The sequence below is a fragment of the Aegilops tauschii genome, chromosome 7 (assembly GCF_002575655.3).
Source record: "Aegilops tauschii subsp. strangulata cultivar AL8/78 chromosome 7, Aet v6.0, whole genome shotgun sequence".
NCBI classification, from domain to species: Eukaryota; Viridiplantae; Streptophyta; class Magnoliopsida; order Poales; family Poaceae; genus Aegilops; species Aegilops tauschii.
This window is the reverse complement of record NC_053041.3, coordinates 66,454,241-66,475,076: the sequence shown is the minus strand read 5'-3', so window position 1 is coordinate 66,475,076 and position 20,836 is coordinate 66,454,241. Positions and strand designations below refer to the sequence as shown.

The following is a 20,836-nucleotide window of genomic DNA, read 5'->3' as shown; positions in this document are numbered from 1 at the left end:
ACGGTAAGTATACTCAACTACTTATGGCAATTTTTCCATGTTTCCTTCTTTTCTTTTCCCATGAACACCAGCTTGATCAAACCACACACACTGCTCAAAACATTAAATAGATCCATGAAACGTCTTCTCTTTACCTCAGTGGAAAACCGTGAATATTTCACCTGTATGTGGAAGATATTTAAAACACAACAATACCAAGTTCTAACTAATGAACTACCAGTTCTCAACTGATCGTTGTCCCAAACCTCTTGCTCACTCTATGAATAAAATAAGGATCTTAATTCTGAGGATATCATGGTTCTACTTCTACCTGAACAAATCAACTCCTGGTCTAGAAAAAGAGGAAGGTTTGTTTCAAAGATACATGATGCCTGTGGTAGTGCTTCGTGTTGTACAACAGGTCGACAAACAACGTGAAGAGACCGCCCAAATCAACTCATGAGAAAAATCCTAAATTGGATTATCTATTAACTATGCAAGGACAGGGGAAGGGAGGCACCAGCCTTGATTGCTGAAAATTATGCATCAAGAAACAGGAGAGCAATTAGACCTCAAACTCGAAATAAGTGTCATGCTTAACTCAACCCATAGTCACACAACACACACCATCCCCACAAATATCCTCTGAACTGGACAAATTATCTCAAGCAAGTACAACATCATAAAATAAACCTAAAACATAAACCTTACATGATTGTTTTTTTTTTTTTGCATAAATACTAAGTGGACATCTCTTTCCCTTCCCTATATCAGTCTAATAGCGGCACTCTATGTCAGAGGAATGTAATTGGACTTTACATCTAAACAAATAGGGAAACGAATGTAATTGGACTTTACATCTAAACAAATAGGGAAACTTCAGGTGAGATTGCTTTATATATCTAAAACAAAGCTACAAACATATTTCCCCCTAATATATGGGCAGTTATCTTCACTTACCATTTGCACAAAAATCATTAAATACTCCTGTCAACCTGTAACGCATATTCCGCTCCAGATTGGGCTAGCAAAACAAGAACAACAAAAAAGCACTAAAATTTGATTCAAGACATGTAAAGTTCACACGAATCGAAACACACAAATTCAACATTAATTTCTGATGCATCTTAATGGAATTTCGAAACCTGTATAGTACATGATGTTGACGACGCTCCTCTTTATTTCACTATACACAAACCTGTTATCTCAGAGCTCACAACTCACTAACCATGATCTTCAGCAACAAGACCCAAAAAAGGCGTACAATTACAACATATATTGTTTGACCGACCAGCGAAGAACCCATCCGTTTGAATGATTGTCTATGCGATTTGGCCCACCAAGAGACCTACAGCAAGATCCCCTGTTCGACAGATATGTCCAACGCTATATTCTTTCGGGTATTCAAAACTCTCTCCTTCGACGCTTGAAACCAGCAGATGCAGTGAAGTGGTCCTGGGAGCTCTGCAGGGAGGGTGCTTCAGGGACGAACATGGCGCTGTCGTACACAGGGTAATGCAAGTTCCCTTGCCAGCAGAGACCTGAGGCTGTTGGTGGGGAGGGAACCTCGGGCACCACCCATGGATCCTCAGCATCGAATCCAGGTACCTGGCCTAGCAGGTCTTCTGCAAACAGGCCTTCAGCTAGACGGCACTGTGGAGATCCACCAGCACTCCCCAGCTTAGCATTGTCACCCTGTAGCGCGAAGGAGAGAGAGATTAGAACTGATGTGTAGACACACACCAGTGTGTTGTGAATAGTATTTAATACTTGGCATTAAAAGCAAGTTTCCTTGCAAGTGAATTAAGCATAAATGTAAATGACATGGAACCTGGAACCAGATTTTACAGAAGTGTAATTGGCCTCAAGCCATGAACTATTCTGAACCGCACAAGACTCCTGACAACTTCGTGATTGATTGTTAAAAGGTTAGCCACAGTGAGTAACTGGGTCATGACCACACTAGTAATTATGATGGCCCGTAAGAACTAACAAGCTCACGTCTTTAAGGAAAAATGAAGACTACATTACAAAATAAAATAAGAAAAAAAAGGGCAGATATCACTTCCAAAGTTTTTGATAGCCTGAGAGTAATGTTCAACCAATTCTAGTACACTAAACATTATGTTGAACAGTTGAAAAGTCTGAAAACTAAATCAATCAGCAGTTAGCTTGAATCTGGAACTTCCACAGTTCACCCATCAGTTTATAAATTGATAGAAGAAATAACTAGCTGAATTCCGCAAAAATGCTGACCTATATCAGGCTAGGTGCTAATTTACCCCAAATAAAGGCTGGAAAGATTCTGAATTTACCCCAAATAAAGGCTAGGTGCTAATTTACCATCCGCTTGCTTCAGGGCTCTGAGGTGAACTCATTTACAGCAAGTCTAATCATATCACAATACTAAGGTCCTGAATTTTATCAAGAACCTAAACCATTAATATGTTTTTTAGAAAGCACAACTCTTCTGCCATGAAAGAGAAAAATTCTAGTCTTCAATATATAAAGTAAAAGGAGATTCTCCAAAAAAAAATTGATAAGCATAATATATTACTGAGAACTAGAAAAGACATGCAAAGCATCTATATAAGGATTACCTTGGAAGAACCATGCTCAGTGAAGCCAAAGTTTGGGCCATATTCTAAGTTACTGAAGAATTCATCCACAGGCCAATCAGGTAAACTGTCTGACCCATTACCGCCTGAGAATGGTAAGTTGTAAGCCCGGCCACTATCTCTGTTCATTTGGTTGGATAAAGCTGTGGTGGTCTGATTAGAGAGCAAAAGTTTTGAATTTCCATCTGACAGGTACTTAGGTGGAGGCTCTGCCAATCTAAGTGCACTGTTGTCCATAGTCCAATTGGTCATTCCTGTCTTGGTATTTGGAGCAGAAATCTGCCTCGAATAATCTCCACTGATTGCATTCTGGCTGGGAATAGATGCACTGTTTTCACCTGAAAATAGGACTGTAGGATTTTTCTTTGGCAAGTGTTTCGGTAGTGAATCCACTGATCCACCTGAAGTGTTTACGTGCTTGTCAGCAACAGGTGGAACAGGATCAGCAGGATCGAGGCCAACTTGAACTCCTGTCAGCAGGAACCTTTGATGTGCTGAAACAAAGGAATTCACTGTGTGTATAGCAACATCACAATCTCTACAAAGTAGAGCACGGTCTTCCAGGCAGAAGAAGTATCCAGAAGCCTCCTGCAATGAAAAATAGAGGTTCAGATCAGCAAGCTAAAGATACATATCAGAAATGACTTGCAACAGGAATCACGGTACAAAGAACATTATGTGAGTACAGTGTTCAGTAACTGGGGCACTAGTTGTGCCTTTGAGCTTGGGCCTTGCACTATGACCCAGTCAACTGAGTAGCAAAATACATAATTCAGCGAGACATGATCGACATCCAGGCTACCCAGCCTGGTATGAAAGCCCAAATAAATATATAACAATACAGTTAGCCCTGTATCTATGACAAAGCAATCATTGATCTTTACTTTTTTCATAGGGGAATAACAGTTTAAATGCTTAGGCGCCACAATTTAGGCAAAGATAGAAAACAAACCGACACTGCATGTGCTGATGTTCATGAACATGCTCCAAATGTTAACCCAGTTATAATGATATTCCAAACATTCTAGCCTTACAAAGCAATGATTGATCTGTATTTTCTTTCATAGGAGAACATCAGTCTAAATGCTTATACGCCACAATTTAGGCAAAGATAGAAAACAAACTGACAGTACATGTGCATGAACATGCTCCAAATGTTAGCCCAGTTATAGTGATATATTCCAAACATTCTAGCCTTACAAAGCAATGATTGATCTGGATTTTCTTTCATAGGGGAACATCAGTTAAAATGCTTAGACGCCACAATTTAGGCAAAGATAGAAAACAAACTGACACTGCATGTGCATGAACATGCTCTAAATGTTAGACAGTTATAGTGATATTCCAAACATTCTAGCCTTACAAAGCAATGATTGATCTGGATTTTCTTTCATAGGGGAACATCAGTTTAAATGCTTAGACGCCACAATTTAGGCAAAGATAGAAAACAAACTGACACTTCATGTGCATAAACATGCTCTAAATGTTAGACAGTTATAGTGATATTCCAAACATTCTAGCCTTACAAAGCAATGATTGATCTGTATTTTCTTTCATAGGGGAACATCAGTTTAAATGCTTAGATGCCACAATTTAGGCAAAGATAGAAAACGAACTGACACTGCATGTGCATGCACGTGCTCAGCAACCAGCCAGCAAGATGAAGCATGCACACATGACTGCCATACTTGAGGTCATGCCAGGATAGCATGATCAACTGTAAGCAAAAAAATATTATTTGTGGCATTTACCATATTGGTTTGGAACAGGTGAAGCACACTTTATGAAAGTGGTGAGGTATGAACTGTAGAATAGCAAACATTGCTACACTCATTTTCCATACTGGTCTGGAATGAGAGGTATGAATTTAGAACCAAAAATATTGCTGTGTTGCTAAGTCACTGTGTTCAAATTCGTAATTTACCAAAAGCAAGTGTGAGCACTGATCTTTCCCTCTTGAACATGGACAAAATTTGTCAGTAACTCAGTAACAAAAATTAAGTCATGAGTTCATTAATCCGCATTTCCAAAAGCAACAGCATTCACCTTAGGTTCCTTTCAGGACCAAGGGTGATGCATTTGGGTTTGACAAATTACTTACCCTTAGAAATAAAATTAGTGCCCTGAGAAGGAGTTAGCAGTGTTCTTATAATATGTCAACATGAGGAATAACAAACCCCCTTTTGCAGAACTGCAAACAATTAGCTTGAAGCACGATGTGAATATTATAGCTTCAATTTTGTTGTGAATACTATCTGCTTAGCTTATGGGTTAACCAACCAGGTCAAGGTGGACCACTCGAGATAAGGAGAACACTGCACATGGGTTTTACTTAAGAATGCTCCACCCTCGTCGTGGCACCATGTGGGGCTGTAGGTGGCCATATTAAGAAACTCTACTCTGTTATATGAATAACGATGTGGAGAAATACCAAGCATGAAAGAAGTATAAGGGACCAGAGAGCAATTCGATAATACCGATATGGTGGGACAATTTGGTAGGATGAAACGGAGTGGATAATTAATTGGTTTGCAGGGCAATCACATGACAACCGAGGATACGGTCGCCCTAAGGATGCTTAGACACCACAATTTAGGCAAAGATACAAAACAAATTAACACTGCATGTGCATGCGCATGCGCATGCTCAGCAACCAGCAAGCAAGATGAAGAATGCACGCATGTCTGTCACACTTGAGGCCATGCCAGGACAGCATGATCCACTGTAAACATTTTTTTGGCATTTATCATATTGGTTTGGAATGGGTGAAGTATGCACTTTATGAAACTGGTGAGGTATGAACTGTAGAACAGCAAACATTGCTACACTAATTTTCCATACTGGTCAGGAATGAGAGGTATGAATTTAGAACCAAAAATATTGTGTTGCTAAGTCACTGTATTCAAATTCGTTATTTACCAAAAGCAAGTGTGAGCACTGACCTTTCCCCCTTGAACATGGACACAGCTTTTCAGTAACCCAGTAACAAAAATCAAATCATGAGTTCATTTTCAGAAGCAACAGCATCCACCTAAGGTTCTTTCAGAACCAGGGGTGATGCATTTGGATTCGATAAACTACATATCCCTATAATAAAATTAGTGCCCTGAGAAGAAGTTAGCAGTATTCTCACAATATGTCAACATTAGGAGGAATAACAAACCCCTTTTTGCAGAACTGCAAGCAACTAGCTTCAAGCATGATGTGAATATTATAGCTTCAATTTCGGTGTGGATACTATCTGCTTAGCTTATGGGTTAACCAACCTAGTGAAGGTGGACCAGTCGAGATAAGAAGAGCACTGCACATGGGCTTTACTTGAGAACGCTCCTCCCTCCTCGTGGCACCATGTGGGGCTGTGGGTGGCCATATTAAGAAACTCCTACCCTGTTATACGAATAACGATGTGCAGCAATACCAATCATGAAAGAAGTGGTCATAACTCGGAGTGCCTAGAGACTAGAGGGCAATTCGATAATACCGATATGGTAGGGCAATTTGGGAGGATGAAATGGAGTGGACAATTAATTTGTTTGCAGCGCAACCGCATGACAACCGAGGATACGGCCGCCCTAAGGATGCGCGGAAAATGGAGACGCCAAGCACAACATGGTTGGTACAGAGATTATTTAGCGCATCATCTTAACCCTGGCTCCCTAACTCCCTGAGGATCATCGCTGAATAAACAATTCTTCCCCACTAAGAGCTCACATCCGAAACTGATTACTGTAGTGCTCTCTCAGCTAACGAAATCAGACAACGCCTCTCTAGGATCAGACAGGAACCCATCGATTGCGCGGCCCGCCCCCAATCGAGACAGACAGGGGCCGCGGCGGAGGAGGGAGGGAGGGGCGCTGACCTGGCAGATGTCGCACTTGGGCGGCGCGGCGGCGTCGGGCGCGGCGTCGGGGAGGAGCGGCACGCGCTGGTGCTTGGCGGCGAGCCTGTTGGCGGCGTGCACCTCCTCGTCGCAGGCGGCGCAGAGCGCGGCCTCGTCGGCGCAGCAGAGCACCCGCGCCTCCGCCGCGCCGCACGCGTTGCACTGGATCTTCATCGCCCGCGCCAGATACGGCCTCTCTTTGCTGCTCCGCTCTGTTCTCTCTCGCCCGCTGCCTCGGGAAAGGGGGGGGAGGGGAGGGGAGGGGAAGGGAGGATACGGTTCGGTGGCGATGTGAGATGCGATTGGATCTCGCCTCGCACCCGCACGCGGGCTGGCTTTTAACCGGGGCCAGGTGATTAGCTGGTGGGTCTCGTTTGTTTAGCCGCGGAATTAGTGAGTGGTGCGGTGTCGACGGCGGGCGGGCGGGTGCGGATTAGTTAGTGAGCCGAGCGAGCGGTACTTTGAGATTGCTTGAGTGGGAAGAGGAGTGGGCAGAGGACGAAACGGTGGTCAAATAGGGGGAGGCAGCGGAAGCTAGCGGGGAGGGAGGGGGCGTGGAAGGCAAGCGGGGGCCGGCGGACGCGTGCCGGCCGCCGTCAACTGATTAGCAGAACCGAACCTGTGTGCATCCTTTTGGATTCGTCGTCGAATGAAATTTATGAACATGTTTTTTCATTAAACAGAAAGGTGTGGTTAGAGCCTCTGAGACTGCCTTTCTTAACGGCAAGTATATTTTGGAAGGGGTCCTCGTAATACATGAATTTCTTAATTCTTTGCATAAGAGGGAAACTCCAGGAGTCCCTTTTAAGATTGCTTTTGAAAAAAAAAACCTTTGACAAAGTTAAATGGCCTTTCCTTCTTCAAACTTTGAAAATGATAGAATTCCGCTAAATGAAATAATTGGATCATGAAAACTATTTCTGGCAGGAAAGTTGTTGTCGAAGTTAATGGTGAGATTTGCCTCTACTTTAGAACACATCAAGGCTTGAGGCAGGGTGTCTGTGATTGGATAGTTAGGAGGACAGTGGTATTTCCAGTCCACCAAAGTTCAAATCTGTTACGCTCCCGGTAGGGATAATTCACTAGATACAAGTAGATGTCACAATCTGATAGAATTCTAGGGTTCCACAGGAGAAGAAAGGGGATTCAGGAGGAGAGCCGCAGCCTACAGCCTAGTCGTTTCTCGTCGCCTCACGCAGGAGGGGTTCGCTTCTTCTTAACATGTCCAGTGGTGTCCCAGATGTGGGCCGCGTAGCGGCTGTTGGACTGGGTTGGACGACGCGGTCACTCCAGCCCAGCCATGGTAGCAGTGGGCCGCCCTTTGGATGCCTCTGCAGGTTGGATTGGGGGCACCGAGGGCGTGACATCCCCTCCCCCTTGAGACGCAGCTTGACCCCAAGCTGGAGCTTTTGGGAAGTGATGCTGGAGCTCTTCCCGATCTTCCTAGGTAGCGAACTCGGGCGGTTGATCAGTCCAGCGGACCAGGACTTGAGGCATCATAGAGTTGTCGCGCCGAATCACCCGTTGCTCCAGCACTTCGTCAGGTGTAGGACCTGTCGCCGCCACTGCCGAAAGTTGCTCCTGAACCAGCTCCGTGATGACCCACAAGTATAGGGGGTCAATTGTAACTCTTTTCGATAAGTAAGAGTGTCGAACCCAACGAGGAGCAGAAGGAAATGACAAGTAGTTTTCAGTAAGGTAATGTCTGCAAGTGCTGAAACTGTAAGTAGCGAGTAGTTTGATAGCAAGATAATTTGTAACGAGCAAGTAACGATAATTGTAACAAGTATGCAGCAATGTAGCCCAATGTTTTTGAGGCAAAGGACATGCCAAAATTGTCTCTTATAATAAGCAAAGTGTTCTTGAGGGTACACGGGAATTTCATCTAGTCACTTTCATCATGTTGGTTTGATTTGTGTTCGCTACTTTGATAATTTGATATGTGGGTGGACCGGTGCTTAGGTGATGTTCTTACTTGAACAAACCTCCTACTTATGATTAACCCTCCCGCAAGCATCCGCAACTACGAGAAAAGTATTAACGATAAATCCTAACCATAGCATTAAACTCTAGAATCCAATCAGTCCCTTACGGAATAGTGCATAAACTGGGGTTTAAGTTTCTGTCACTCTCGTAACCCGCCATCTATTTACTACTCCACAATGCATTCCCTTAGGCCCAAATTGAAGAAATATGCCCTAGAGGCAATAATAAAGTTATTATTTATTTCCTTATATTATGATAAATGTTTATTATTCATGCTAGAATTGTATTAACCGGAAACATAATACTTGTGTGAATACATAGACAAACAGAGTGTCACTAGTATGCCTCTACTTGACTAGCTCGTTGATCAAAGACGGTTATGTTTCCTAGCCATAGACATGAGTTGTCATTTGATTAACGGGATCACATCATTAGGAGAATGATGTGATTGACTTGACCCATTCCGTTAGCTTAGCACTTGATCGTTTAGTATTCTGCTATTGCTTTCTTCATGACTTATACAAGTTCCTATGACTATGAGATTATGCAACTCCCGTTTACCGGAGGAACACTTTGTGTGCTACCAAACATCACAACGTAACTGGGTGATTATAAAGGTGCTCTACAGGTGTCTCCGAAGGTACTTGTTGGGTTGGCGTATTTCGAGATTAGGATTTGTCACTCCGATTGTCGGAGAGGTATCTCTGGGCCCACTCGGTAATGCACATCACTATAAGCCTTGCAAGCATTGTAACTAATGAGTTAGTTGCGGGATGATGTATTACGGAACGAGTAAAGAGACTTGCCGGTAACGAGATTGAACTAGGTATTGAGATACCGACGATCGAATCTCGGGCAAGTAACATACCGATGACAAAGGGAACAACGTATGTTGTTATGCGGTTTGACCGATAAAGATCTTCGTATAATATATGGGAGCTAATATGAGCATCCAGGTTCCGCTATTGGTTATTGACCGAAGACGTGTCTCGGTCATGTCTACATAGTTCTCGAACCCGTAGGGTCCGCACGCTTAAAGTTTGATGGCGGTTATATTATGAGTTTATGTGTTTTGATGTACCGAAGGTAGTTCGGAGTCCTGGATGTGATCACGGACATGACGAGGAGTCTCGAAATGGTCGAGACATAAAGATCGTTATATTGGACGACTATATTTGGACACCGGAATGGTTCCGGCTGAGATCGGGATAATACCGGAGCACCGGGAGGTTATCGGAACCCCCCGGGAGGTATATGGGCCTTAATGGGCTTTAGTGGAAAGGAGGGGAAAGGAGCAAGGGAGGGGCGCCCCCCAAGCCCAATCCGAATTGGGAAGGGGGTCGCCCCCCCCCTTTCCTTCCTCCCTCCTTCCTCTTCCTTCCCTCTCCCTCTCCAAATAGGAAAAGGAGGAGTCCTACTCCCGGTGGGAGTAGGACTCCCCCCTTGGGCGCCCCTCTCCTCCCCTTGGTCGGCCCTCTCCTCCCCCCTTTATATACGGAGGAGGGGGGCACCCCATGGACACAACAATTGATCTCTTGATCTCTTAGCCGTGTGCGGTGCCCCCCTCCACCATAATCCACCTCGATCATATCGTAGCGGGTGCTTAGGTGAAGCCCTGCGTCGGTAGCAACATCATCACCGTCACCACGCCGTCGTGCTGACGGAACTCTCCCTCAAAGCTCGGCTGGATCGGAGTTCGAGGGACGTCATCGAGTTGAACGTGTGCAGAACTCGGAGGTGCCGTACGTTCGGTACTTGATCGGTCGGATCGTGAAGACGTATGACTACATCAACCGCGTTGTGCTAACGCTTCCGCTTTCGGTATACGAGGGTACGTGGACACACTCTCCCTTCTCGTTGCTATGCATCACCATGATCTTGCGTGTGCGTAGGAATTTTTTTGAAATTACTACGTTCCCCAACAGTGGCATCCGAGCCTGGTTTTATGCGTTGATGTTATTTGCACGAGTAGAACACAAGTGAGTTGAGGGCGATACAAGTCACACTGCTTACCAGCATGTCGTACTTTGGTTCGGCGGTATTGTTGGATGAAGCGGCCCGGACTGACATTACGCGTACGCTTACGCGAGACTGGTTCTACCGACGTGCTTTGCACACAGGTGGCTGGCGGGTGTCAGTTTCTCCAACTTTAGTTGAACCGAGTGTGGCTACGCCCGGTCCTTGAGAAGGTTAAAACAGCACTAACTTGACGAACTATCGTTGTGGTTTTGATGCGTAGGTAAGAACGGTTTTTGCTCAACCCATAGCAGCCACGTAAAACTTGCAACAACAAAGTAGAGGACGTCTAACTTGTTTTTGCAGGGCATGTTGTGATGTGATATGGTCAAGACATGATGTTATATTTTTATTGTATGAGATGATCATGTTTTGTAACCGAGTTATCAGCAACTGGCAGGAGCCATATGGTTGTCACTTTATTGTATGCAATGCAATCGCCCTGTAATTGCTTTACTTTATCACTAAGCGGTAGCGATAATCGTAGAAGCAATAGGTGGCGAGACGACAACGATGCTACGATGGAGATCAAGGTGTCGCGCCGGTGACGATGGTGATCATGACGGTGCTTCGGAGATGGAGATCGAAATATGCTCAATTGTGACCTTCTGGCAGTGACCGTGGAAGGAATCGTCATAAATCTATGACCATTTCAATCCAATTGGTCGTGGCCTATTTAGGAGAGTCGAAACCATAAATCATAGTGACTATTTTGGTCAAAAAGGTCGTAATTACCTTACACAAAATGGTCATAAGCAGACAACAGTGGTCGACAGCCTTATTTCTAGCTAATTACGACTAATATAGATGGTCATGGTGTTGTAACATGGATGACTGGACGTCCACATCATCAATTTTACCTATGTGCCGTGTCATTTTGGCTTATGTGTCGGTTGTAGCGATAGTCCGTCCATAGATTGCCTTGTTGACTAAACTGGGTCTACATTTACAGACGGGGCCAACTAACACAGTACAAATGACATGTGGGACCCGTCCCACAAAGGTGAATAAAGCAGAAAAAGGCGATAAATCACTTTGGCTCATGGGTGTATATGCACCCATTGTCTAAATACATATTTTAAGAAGTTAAAAAAATTCGAGAAAAAATCCCGCGTGTAAATCCGGACACTATATGTGTGTGCACCAAGTTTCGATGAAAAATGACATTTTTTGTGGCTTGTGTAAAAATGACAATTTTTGATGCTTGATTACAGCTATCACAAGCCATTTTTAATATTTTTTACACATGCAACAAAAATGCCCTTGTTCACCGAAATTTTGTGTGCGAACATAGGATGTCCATATGTACACACGGTGTCGGGGGAAATCGACACCTATGGAATCACTGGGATCCCTTCTACGGTTGGCGGGCACGGGGTTGTGCAAAGAGCGGGTCTGACAGGAAGCACATGGATCGTTGACCCAGGTTCGGGACGCGAAGCTGCGTAATACCCTAGTCCTGCTTTGGTGGATGTATTCGAGTGTTCTTGTATTCTTGAGCTAGCTACAGGGTGTAACTTGCCCAAAAGATCTGAATCCTTCTCCTGGTCGCCTCGGGCCTCTTTTTATAGGCAAAAGGGGCTGCCACAGTGGCACACAGGAGGTGGAAAGGTGTACAGTGGATGAGTCTATCCTCTGGCACCGTCGGACAAACGCATTTAATGCGCTGCCGACGTGCCCCTCTCGCTTTATCGGGGACGGCAAGGAAGCACGTCCCAGCTGTCGCCGCCTCGCCTGGCTTCGACACGCGTCCGAGCTGACAAGGCGGCGTGGCGCCATGTTGGCTGGCTGCTAGGCTGGCGCGGTGGTGGAGCCTTCACGAAGATCTGCATGCCACCACGCAGGTGCTTGCTGCGTCGGTCGTGGAGGCCGCCCGTCGCCATGCAGGTGCCTGCTCAGCTGGCTGAGCTGGCAGCTGTATGGACGGCGGTAGAGCCTTGGCAGACGCGGGCCTAGCCGCGGCCCCGTCGGTGCCTTCGGCAAGGATCTTGCCGGGGCCCTGGCAAGGGTCTTGCCGTGGCGTCGCTGTCTTCCCCGGCAAGCGTCTTGCCGGGGGTCTCGTGGACTTCTCCGGCTGGGATCCCGCCTAGGGTTATCGTCTTCTGGTCCTCATCTGATCTTGTGTGTCTATGATCTTGACGAAGATCTGCATGCCACCACAGAGGTGCCTCCCGAGCCTTGGTTCCAATGTAGTTGGTTGGTGGTGTTGGAACCCGCGGGCTCAAGGGTGGCTCGTTCTGCTGGCTTCGGGCAAGTTGCCCCGGCAAGGCTCTTGCCGGGGCTACGGAGGCTGCCCTGGCAAGGGTCTTGTCGGGGGAGTCCACCTCGCCCTCTTGCTCTTTTGTGTTTCTTGGTCTTGGCGTTGCCTTGTTTGTCTGGTGCTTCGGTTTCCCTCTGGCTTCCCTCCTTTGCCCTGTTAAGTGTGGCCGCGGGCGCGGCTCTCACTGCCTGTGCACAAGTAAAGGAGTCAAAAGGAGAGCTCATACTTTTGTACACCGACACACGTGATTTTTTCTATACATATTTCATAATAGGTGTATTTACATCTAAGATCCAAAACGCCACTCTCAAAGAAAAAAAAGGACTCGTCCCACAAATGTGAATGAAGCAAAAAAGAAAGGCCACCGCGCCAAAACGCCACTCTTACAGAAAAAAAGGACCCATCCCACAAAGGTGAATAAAGCAAAAAAAGAAACCACACCACGTGATTCGAACTAGCTACCAGTCGAGTTCCCCTAAGGAGACAAACCACCACATCATAACAAAGACACTGGTACATTCTCGCTCGTAACCTATTTAATGGGTAGTGTCCAGTGGGCTTGTGCCTTGGTGGGACAAGGGCACCTTTTATTTCTTTTATATTTTTCGTCTGCCGAGTGGGCCAACTACTGGGCCGTGGCTCATTTTTTGGTCTGTTTTTTGTTCGTTCATTCATTTTTTACTTTTATTTATTATTTATACTTCCAATTATTCTATATATATATATATTGAAAAACAAACTTCACATAAAACGTTTGAAAAAATGTTAACCAAGCATTTGAAAATCTGACATGTGTATAAAGAAAATGGTTACCATATGTACAAAAAATATACAATGAGTGTGGAAAAAGTTGATCATGTATTTAAAAATGTTAATCGAGCATGTAAAAATGTTAAACAATTATATTAAAATGTAAATCAAGCATTTGAAAATGTTAAAATGTGTAAATAAAAAAATATTAACCATGTATTAAACATATTAATCTTGTATTTAAAAATATTTAAATGTTGTATATAAAAATGTTGACTATGTATTAAAAAAGTTCTAACCAAGCACTTGAAATTGTTAATTGTGTATAAAATATTTGTGTCTCATGTATAAGAAAAATGTATACAGAAAATATACAATGTGTGTGAACAAAGTCAATCTTGTATTTAGAAAATGTTAAAGCAATCATTTGAAAAAAATGTTAAACAAGTATTTAAAAGATATTAAACATGCATTAAAAATGTTCTTGACGTATATGAAAAATGTAGAATGAAAACCAACAGAAAGAAAGAAAAATGTTCTCGACGTATACGGAAAATATAGGATGAAAACTAGGTCATATATAATGACACAATGCAAATATTTTACATATTTATGTTTTTTATTTTCTTATGCCAATTTCAAAATGCGTTCAAATGACGGGTATGGCCGTTCATAGCTAGAGATGGAATCTTGCAATACTCTTGGTGGATCTCTGATGAAATAGCTACTTGTGTACCCATAAATGAATTTTAGAAAAAAAAGACCAAACTGTGAGGCAACTGTAGTTAAAAATTGACCCAGTTCCTGCTGAATCGGCAGAAATTTGTCAATTTGACGAGATGTGGACGGAAAGCTATTAACGTGTGACCATTTGGTTACTTTGAAATAAAATATGGTCTAATATTTTTGAAAAATCGAATGGTGCCACTTTGCAACAAATATTTGGTAGTTTCTTAAAAAACAGTTTTTCGCACTCGGGAAATGAAAAATGAACTATTTGAGCAAAGAAAAATGAAAACACCCTTTGGCAACATTGGTTCAGGAAATTGTACTTGGTTTAGCAAAAGAAATGGCATGAACAATCTTAATTGTTCCACATGTTCTGAATTTAGTCAATGTTATTTCATTTTTGGTTGTCTTCTCTACTTAGAAGAAGTGATTTTGATTAATAAAGATTTAGGATACAATTGAAATTATATTCATGGAAAATGATTTTTTCGTCCAAAGTAAATGAAAACTTTCTTAGGTAACATTGTTTGCCATTCCAATATGCACCCTTGTGCACAATATAAGATCATTTGAACAAACCATGCCATGAATGTGGCCATAAGACTGATCATTTGGCTTGAAAACCATTGATCTCCACACATGATAGCTCGTTTCTGAGAACACTTTTCTAAAATAATTATCGTATTACAAGTTTATTGTTTTTCCTAGTAATTTGGCCATATATAATGACACAATGCAAAGGTTTTCCTTTTTTTTGAAATTTTTATGCCCGTTTCAAAATGCGGTCAAAACGGCGGGCTTGACCGTTCCTAGGTAGTGGTTGAATCTTGGAAAACTTTTGGTGTTTCTCTGATTAAATAGATACTTTTGTACCTAAAGATAATTTTTGGAAAAAAAGAAAGAGCAAACTATGAGGCAGCTGCAGTTCAAATTTGACCCGCTTCCAACTGAATCGTCAGAAATTTGTCTTTTTCACGAGAGGTGGATAAAAACTTTTGACACCCAACCATTTGGTCAATTGTGCATTAAATATGGCCTAGTATTTTATGAAATTGATTTGGTCCAAATTTGCAACAAATATATGGTAGGTCCTTCACGAAAAAACTCATTTTGGGCACTCCGAAAATGGATAATGATTTTTTCGCCCAAAGAAAATGAAAACTTCCTTAGGAAACATTGTTTGCTATTCTAATATGCACACTTGTGCACAATATGAGATCATTTGAACAAACTATGCCATGAATGTGGCCATAAGATTGATCATTTGGCTTAAAAGCCATTGATCTCCATGCATGATAGCTCGTTTCTGAGAACACTCAAGTTTATTATTTTTCCTGGTAACTTGGTCACATATAGTTACACAAATGCGAAGGTTTTCCAATTTTTTGATTTTTTTGAATTTTTCATGCCGGTTTGAAAATGCGGTCAAAACGGCGGGCATTACCGATCGTAGCTAATGGTTGAATCTTGGAAAACTTTTGGTCTATCTCTAATAAAATAGATAATTTTGTACCTAAAAATTATTTTTGGAAAAAATAAAAAGCAAACTATGAGGCAGCTGCAGTTCAAATTTGACCCGCTTCCAACTAAATCGACAGAAATTTGTCTTTTTCACGAGAGGTGGATAAAAGCTTTTGACACCCAACCATTTGGTCAATTTTGCATTAAATATGGCCTAATATTTGAGAAAACTGATCTGGTCCAAATTTGCAACAAATATATGGTAGGTCCTTCACAACAAAAAAAACTCATTCTGGGCACTCGGAAAATGGAAAATGATTTTTTCGCCCAAAGAAAATGAAAACATCCTGAGGAAACATTGTTTGCCATTCCAATATGCTCTCTTGTGCACAATATGAGATCATTTGAACAAACTATGCCATGAATGTGGCCATAAGGTTGATCATTTGGCTTGAAAGCCATTGATCTCCACAAATGATAGCTCGTTTCTGAGAACACTTTTTTAAAATAATTATCGTATTACAAGTGTATTATTTTTCCTGGTAACTTGGTCACATATAATCACACAATGCGAAGGTTTTCCAATTTTTTATTTTTTTTGAATTTTTCATGCCAGTTTGAAAATGCGGTCAAAACGGCGGGCATTACCGTTCATAGCTAGGGGTTGAATCTTGGAAAACTTTTGGTGTATCTCTGATAAAATAGATAATTTTGTACCTAAAAAAATTTGTTGCAAAAAATAAAGAGCAAACTATGTGACGGTTGTAGTTTAAATTTGACTTGTTTTCTGCTGAATCGGCAGAAATTTGTCAATTTGATGGGAGGCTGATAAAAAGTTTTTAACACACAATCATCTGGTTAATTGGACATAAATATGGTCTAATATTTTTGAAAAAATGGTGCCATTTTGCAATAAATATTTGATAGGTTCGTTACATTGGTGAAAAAATATAAGAGAAACAAACCAAGAAACACAATTACCTGCGCTTAATTCTCATTGGTGGAGACGTTTGTGCCATGGATCGATGACATGGCACAGATCCATCCATCCATCCATCTATCTCCTCATACCACATCCATCCACCCATCCACCCCTAAAAAAAAATCATTCATCAGCTCCACCCCGCCGCAAACCCCTCTCTGTCTCCACCCCTCCTCCCTTCCCCTTCCAGATCGCCGCCGCCGCCGCATCCCCATCAGCTCCACCGGCGAGCCCTCGCATCCATGGCCTCCCCCACGCCCTTCCTCACCGCATCGCCACGCGGACCCCCTCCCTTCCTCACCGCATCGCCACCCCAAGCCTCCACCGATGGAACCCTAACCCTACCCCAGCGACAACAGCGTCGCGGCTGGCTTGCTCGCTGGCGCGTGCATGCGTGCTTCGATGCGCGACGCCCTGTCGAGCTGGCCGGCGGCGGCGAGGGCGGCAACAAGGGCCCGGGGCAGGGCGGTGGCGCCGTTCGTGCAGACTAGGCACCGCTCCTCCGGCAAGGTGCTCGGCGAGGAGGAGAAGGCCGCCGAGGACGTAGGTATAACGCCCCCGCCCCGTCCCCCTCCCTCCCTCCTCCCGCCCCGGCGCGAGACGGCTCCTCGTGGATGCGATGCGGTGCGACTCCGTCTCGTCTGGTCCGTCCCGCGCGTCTTGGGCTAGGGTTCCGGGCGGGATCCGCACTTGATGATTTCTTGCCATAGGATTTACTGCTAGTAGTAATGAATGAATTGATGAATGAGTCTTGCTGACTGTGAAGCGCTTGCTCGCTCCTGTTGCTTTCAGTGACGACTGATGACTATCTGCTCTAGGATTTACTACTCCTAGTACCGACTGACTGGTTGAATGAATGAACGAGTCTTGCTTGGTGTGAACTGGAACTAGCAGCTCCGAGGAGGGGGGCTGCCATGGGCCATGGCCATGTTGCTGTTGCTGCTAGTGCCAAACCGAATCTGGTTCTTGCGAGGGTCTCCCAGCCGATTTTTTAACCAGAAAAGATGGAGGCCGCCTTTGCTTTTCGCACTTTGGTGGCCCTAGGAATTGTATCCCCTCCCTAAAACCCTCTCCAAAGGCTTTTTTGTGCTCTCCTCTTGGTGCTCAGTGGCCTGAAAGCAGATGACACTTTCTCTGCCCCTGCCTAAATATATATATGCTCTTGCTAACCACAGTGCAATGTACCACTGCCTTTTGGGGTGGAATTTATTCAGTCATGTAAAACCTTTTGGGCATCATTATTGCAATTTGTACCGTTTTGCAATTATTCGAAGCATGTACATGGGATTTTGTTGGTCATCCGATCATTTCGGTGAGTTATTCTTCAAGTGGCACAATTTTACCTTTTGCTTTCTTTCTTCAATTGTTCGTTGATGCTGATATCCCTCTAGTTGCTCTTGAGTACCATCTAGGTTCGTGGATTTCCTGCTAGTTGCATATCTGCACTTCACTATACGTACTTCGTGTTGGATCTCAGTCCAGAATCCAGATCCATAGCTTGTATTGCAACTAATGTGTCATGCGTTCTGTGGCAGCAGCAGCTAGCAGGAACAATCCTCTTGCCGGTAACTAACTGCATGTATGCCTCTGCTTTGGTCTTACTGCATGTCAGCTCGGTTGTGTCCGTTGACGCAGTGTAGCTCTTCTGTTCGTGTAGATTTGGGGTTGGGGAGGGGGATCTTTGCCAACTTAAATTACTTTTATGTGCTCATCGAATTGGATGGTTGCTCTGGTGTGAATCATACTAGTATGCACTAGCAGCAATCTGTCAATGTTTGCTACTGGAAAATCCTCAATATCTTTTCCAGTTATGCTTGCTGCTAAGGAATGGTTGCTCCTTTCATCATTGTGGTTGCCTGTGTTGTATCATCATCAGATCCTGTGTCTATATTTTGTCTTGCTCGACGAGTTATCCAGCAATACTAGTGCATCGTAGAAAATTATCATAGATCCTGGCTGTAACCTGCTTTCGTGCTTGTGACTTTGGCCTGCATGATTTTGTGGGTATGTGGTACCAGACTAGAGGGTAGAGGCTGACGATTTCTTGCTATTTCAGTCAAGTGTTGTTCTCTGTGGAGTTGTGCCTCCGGTGCGCTCTTCGGGCTGCTCGGAGCCATGCTGTCAGAGCTCTTCATCAACTGGGCCATCTACACCAACAAGGTGGGTGCATCTCCTGCCACTGCCCTCTCTTTAAGGACACAGCCAGAGAGACGCTCAATAAACAGATCATCGTCCTCTCCAAGCGGAGGGGTTAGCTCAAGCGATAGTAAGTTTCTAGTATTCTCTACCGTCTTGATGTGGCTTGTTTACCTTGTCCTTGCTACACTTGATCGCATTATATGATTTCTGCTCGAGGATCTGATAGAGATGGTTCGTTCAAAGTAGTAGAGTATATGATTCATGTTTTGTTATAGTTTGTTTGTTTGTCCCAGTCCTCTGTTTCATGGCTGCTATGTCTCCTTTCCTAATCGCATTGCACATAATTTTGGTACTCAAAATGTGACGGTATTCAGTCAATTTCAATCCCTGTCGCAGTCCAACAGGCATTGCTTTGTCGTTGGACACTGGTAATTAAGAGAGAGAGTTGTATACTCTCTGATTATTTGTCTAGCGATTGCCTGAAGCATCTATCTTACTAGCTTTTAGAATGGAGAAACTCGTGTCATTTCATATATGATCTGAATGAAATGATTAGGACTTGTTGCAGTGGATTTATTTGATACTATATATTGTACTAAAGAAACAACATATGTGCTCCTGAAACGTACTACGTTCTTGTCTGCTACATGTTCCCATTTAAGCTACGTGCCCGATTTAAATTTCGACAATGGTTTGTTTTGCATGCTTACCTGTTTAGTAAACTTGGTGCCATGCTTATTTCATGTAGCTAATAGTAACCTGCAAAAAAAAAATTGTAATTGCCAAGATTAATTTGTTCTGCTTGCCTGCTACAAACTTTTCAAATAACTACTACTTAATTAGTAGCATGTAGACTGGATTATTATTTTGTCAACATTCTATTCCAGAGATATATACAAAAGCATGTGCTGGCCATCCCATGTAGCAATCACTGCTAGTCTGTATTGAGCAAACAGTGCACCGCACTGTAGCTATCCTCGTGCAGCAGCTACCTCCCGGGACGCGGGTGTGCGTCGTGTGCAGTTTAGATTTGCCAGTCTTTCTTTCAAAATGTCAGGTGTTGTATTAGTATCATGATGTTAGCTTCTTAAATTCTGCTACTAGGACATCTATTCTTGAATAGTTTGCTTATAAAGTTTCCTAGTCATTCAGAACCAACTGCAATATATTGATGGACATAGTACTCTGCTCATGTGTACATCTTTCTTTAAATGTCAGGCTAACATGGAAAGTGCTATGGAACAAGAGGTACCAGAAGGTGAAGAACCAAAGAGTGATGTTGCTGTTGTTGCTGACCTTTTCTCACTAAAGAATGGCCCTCCAGCAGATTCCCTCACTGGCTGTGTTGTTTTGATTGGTGCCATCTTATGTTACTGGTTACTAGTGCACAATATGGACATGTGCCATCTTATGAACATGGGGTAATAATACTAAGCTACTGGTTGTGTTATATTGGTTGGTGCATCTTATGAACCTATGGTGTAATGATACTGCTGGGCCTAACTTATTGAAATCCTGGAGAATTATATTATTATTATCATCATTATATTCTCATGTGTTGGCTGACTGCCAAATTGCCCAATGTATTTTTGTTTTTGAGGTACTGTTGGTTGTTGTTGGTCACCCTTAAATAAGGGCTGGATTGAAAAAACTAAATTGTGTGAGTGGGCTGGACTGTTTCAAGGCCATACATAGTTTTTTTAATGATAAAAAATCAAAATGTTTTTGTTGGGTAGATAAAAGGGCTGGCCTAGTTAATGATGGATTAAATAAATGGGTTGCACACCACAGCCCAAGAACTGATCTGTTGGGCTCAGCCCATGCTTGTGGCCCAAAAGTAAATTTAAAAGTGGGCTGAATTGGGCTCAACCCATTAAAACAACTGATTTGGACCGATCCTACATGGCATCCATGTCATCGCATGTGCCACGTTGGCTCGGCCACATTAGATCCTACGTGGTCTAGGCTCATTAGTAGTGACCATAATTTTCGTCAAAGATTTACAACCAAAATTTTGGTCAAGGGCGGCCATGACC

At 43.4% G+C, this 20,836-nt stretch overlaps 2 protein-coding genes across 5 annotated transcripts; one reads left to right on the top strand and one right to left on the bottom strand.

Annotated features, from left to right (window-relative positions):
• Positions 1–1,082: 1,082 nt before the first annotated feature.
• Positions 1,083–6,963, bottom strand: LOC109762702 (B-box zinc finger protein 22). The gene is made up of 3 exons (XM_020321578.4): positions 6,457–6,963; positions 2,580–3,185; positions 1,083–1,674 (listed from the first exon to the last, which is right to left on the bottom strand). Exons 1-3 carry the CDS (start codon positions 6,649–6,651, stop codon positions 1,384–1,386), a joined length of 1,092 nt encoding a protein of 363 aa, XP_020177167.1. The 5' UTR covers positions 6,652–6,963; the 3' UTR covers positions 1,083–1,383.
• Positions 6,964–16,771: 9,808 nt separating this feature from the next.
• On the top strand, positions 16,772–20,346 carry LOC109762717 (uncharacterized). 4 transcript variants are annotated; one of them, XR_002232763.4, is made up of 3 exons: positions 16,772–17,204; positions 18,718–18,927; positions 20,019–20,346. XR_002232763.4 is itself a non-coding variant. In XM_020321594.4 (3 exons), the coding sequence occupies exons 1-3, from the start codon at positions 17,052–17,054 to the stop codon at positions 20,223–20,225; spliced, it is 468 nt and encodes a 155-aa protein (XP_020177183.3). In that variant the 5' UTR covers positions 16,772–17,051; the 3' UTR covers positions 20,226–20,346. The 4 variants fall into 4 exon arrangements, 1 of the variants encoding a protein (XP_020177183.3); XM_020321594.4 differs by having other exon boundaries at positions 16,772–17,208; positions 18,718–18,821; XR_002232762.3 differs by lacking the exon at positions 16,772–17,204 and adding an exon at positions 17,239–17,973.
• The last annotated feature ends 490 nt before the right edge of the window (positions 20,347–20,836 follow it).

Excerpts from the sequence above, each read along its gene's own strand:
- LOC109762702 (XM_020321578.4), bottom strand. The coding sequence starts at position 6,651 with ATGAAGATCCAGTGCAACGCGTGCGGCGCGGCGGAGGCGCGGGTGCTC. Across the intron at positions 3,186-6,456 it reads CCAAGTGCGACATCTGCCAG|GAGGCTTCTGGATACTTCTT; the intron begins GTCAGCGCCCCT and ends TTTTCATTGCAG. Across the intron at positions 1,675-2,579 it reads CTGAGCATGGTTCTTCCAAG|GGTGACAATGCTAAGCTGGG; the intron begins GTAATCCTTATA and ends TTCGCGCTACAG.
- LOC109762717 (XM_020321594.4), top strand. The coding sequence starts at position 17,052 with ATGCGTGCTTCGATGCGCGACGCCCTGTCGAGCTGGCCGGCGGCGGCG. Across the intron at positions 17,209-18,717 it reads GAAGGCCGCCGAGGACGTAG|TCAAGTGTTGTTCTCTGTGG; the intron begins GTATAACGCCCC and ends TTGCTATTTCAG. Across the intron at positions 18,822-20,018 it reads GGGCCATCTACACCAACAAG|GCTAACATGGAAAGTGCTAT; the intron begins GTGGGTGCATCT and ends TTTAAATGTCAG.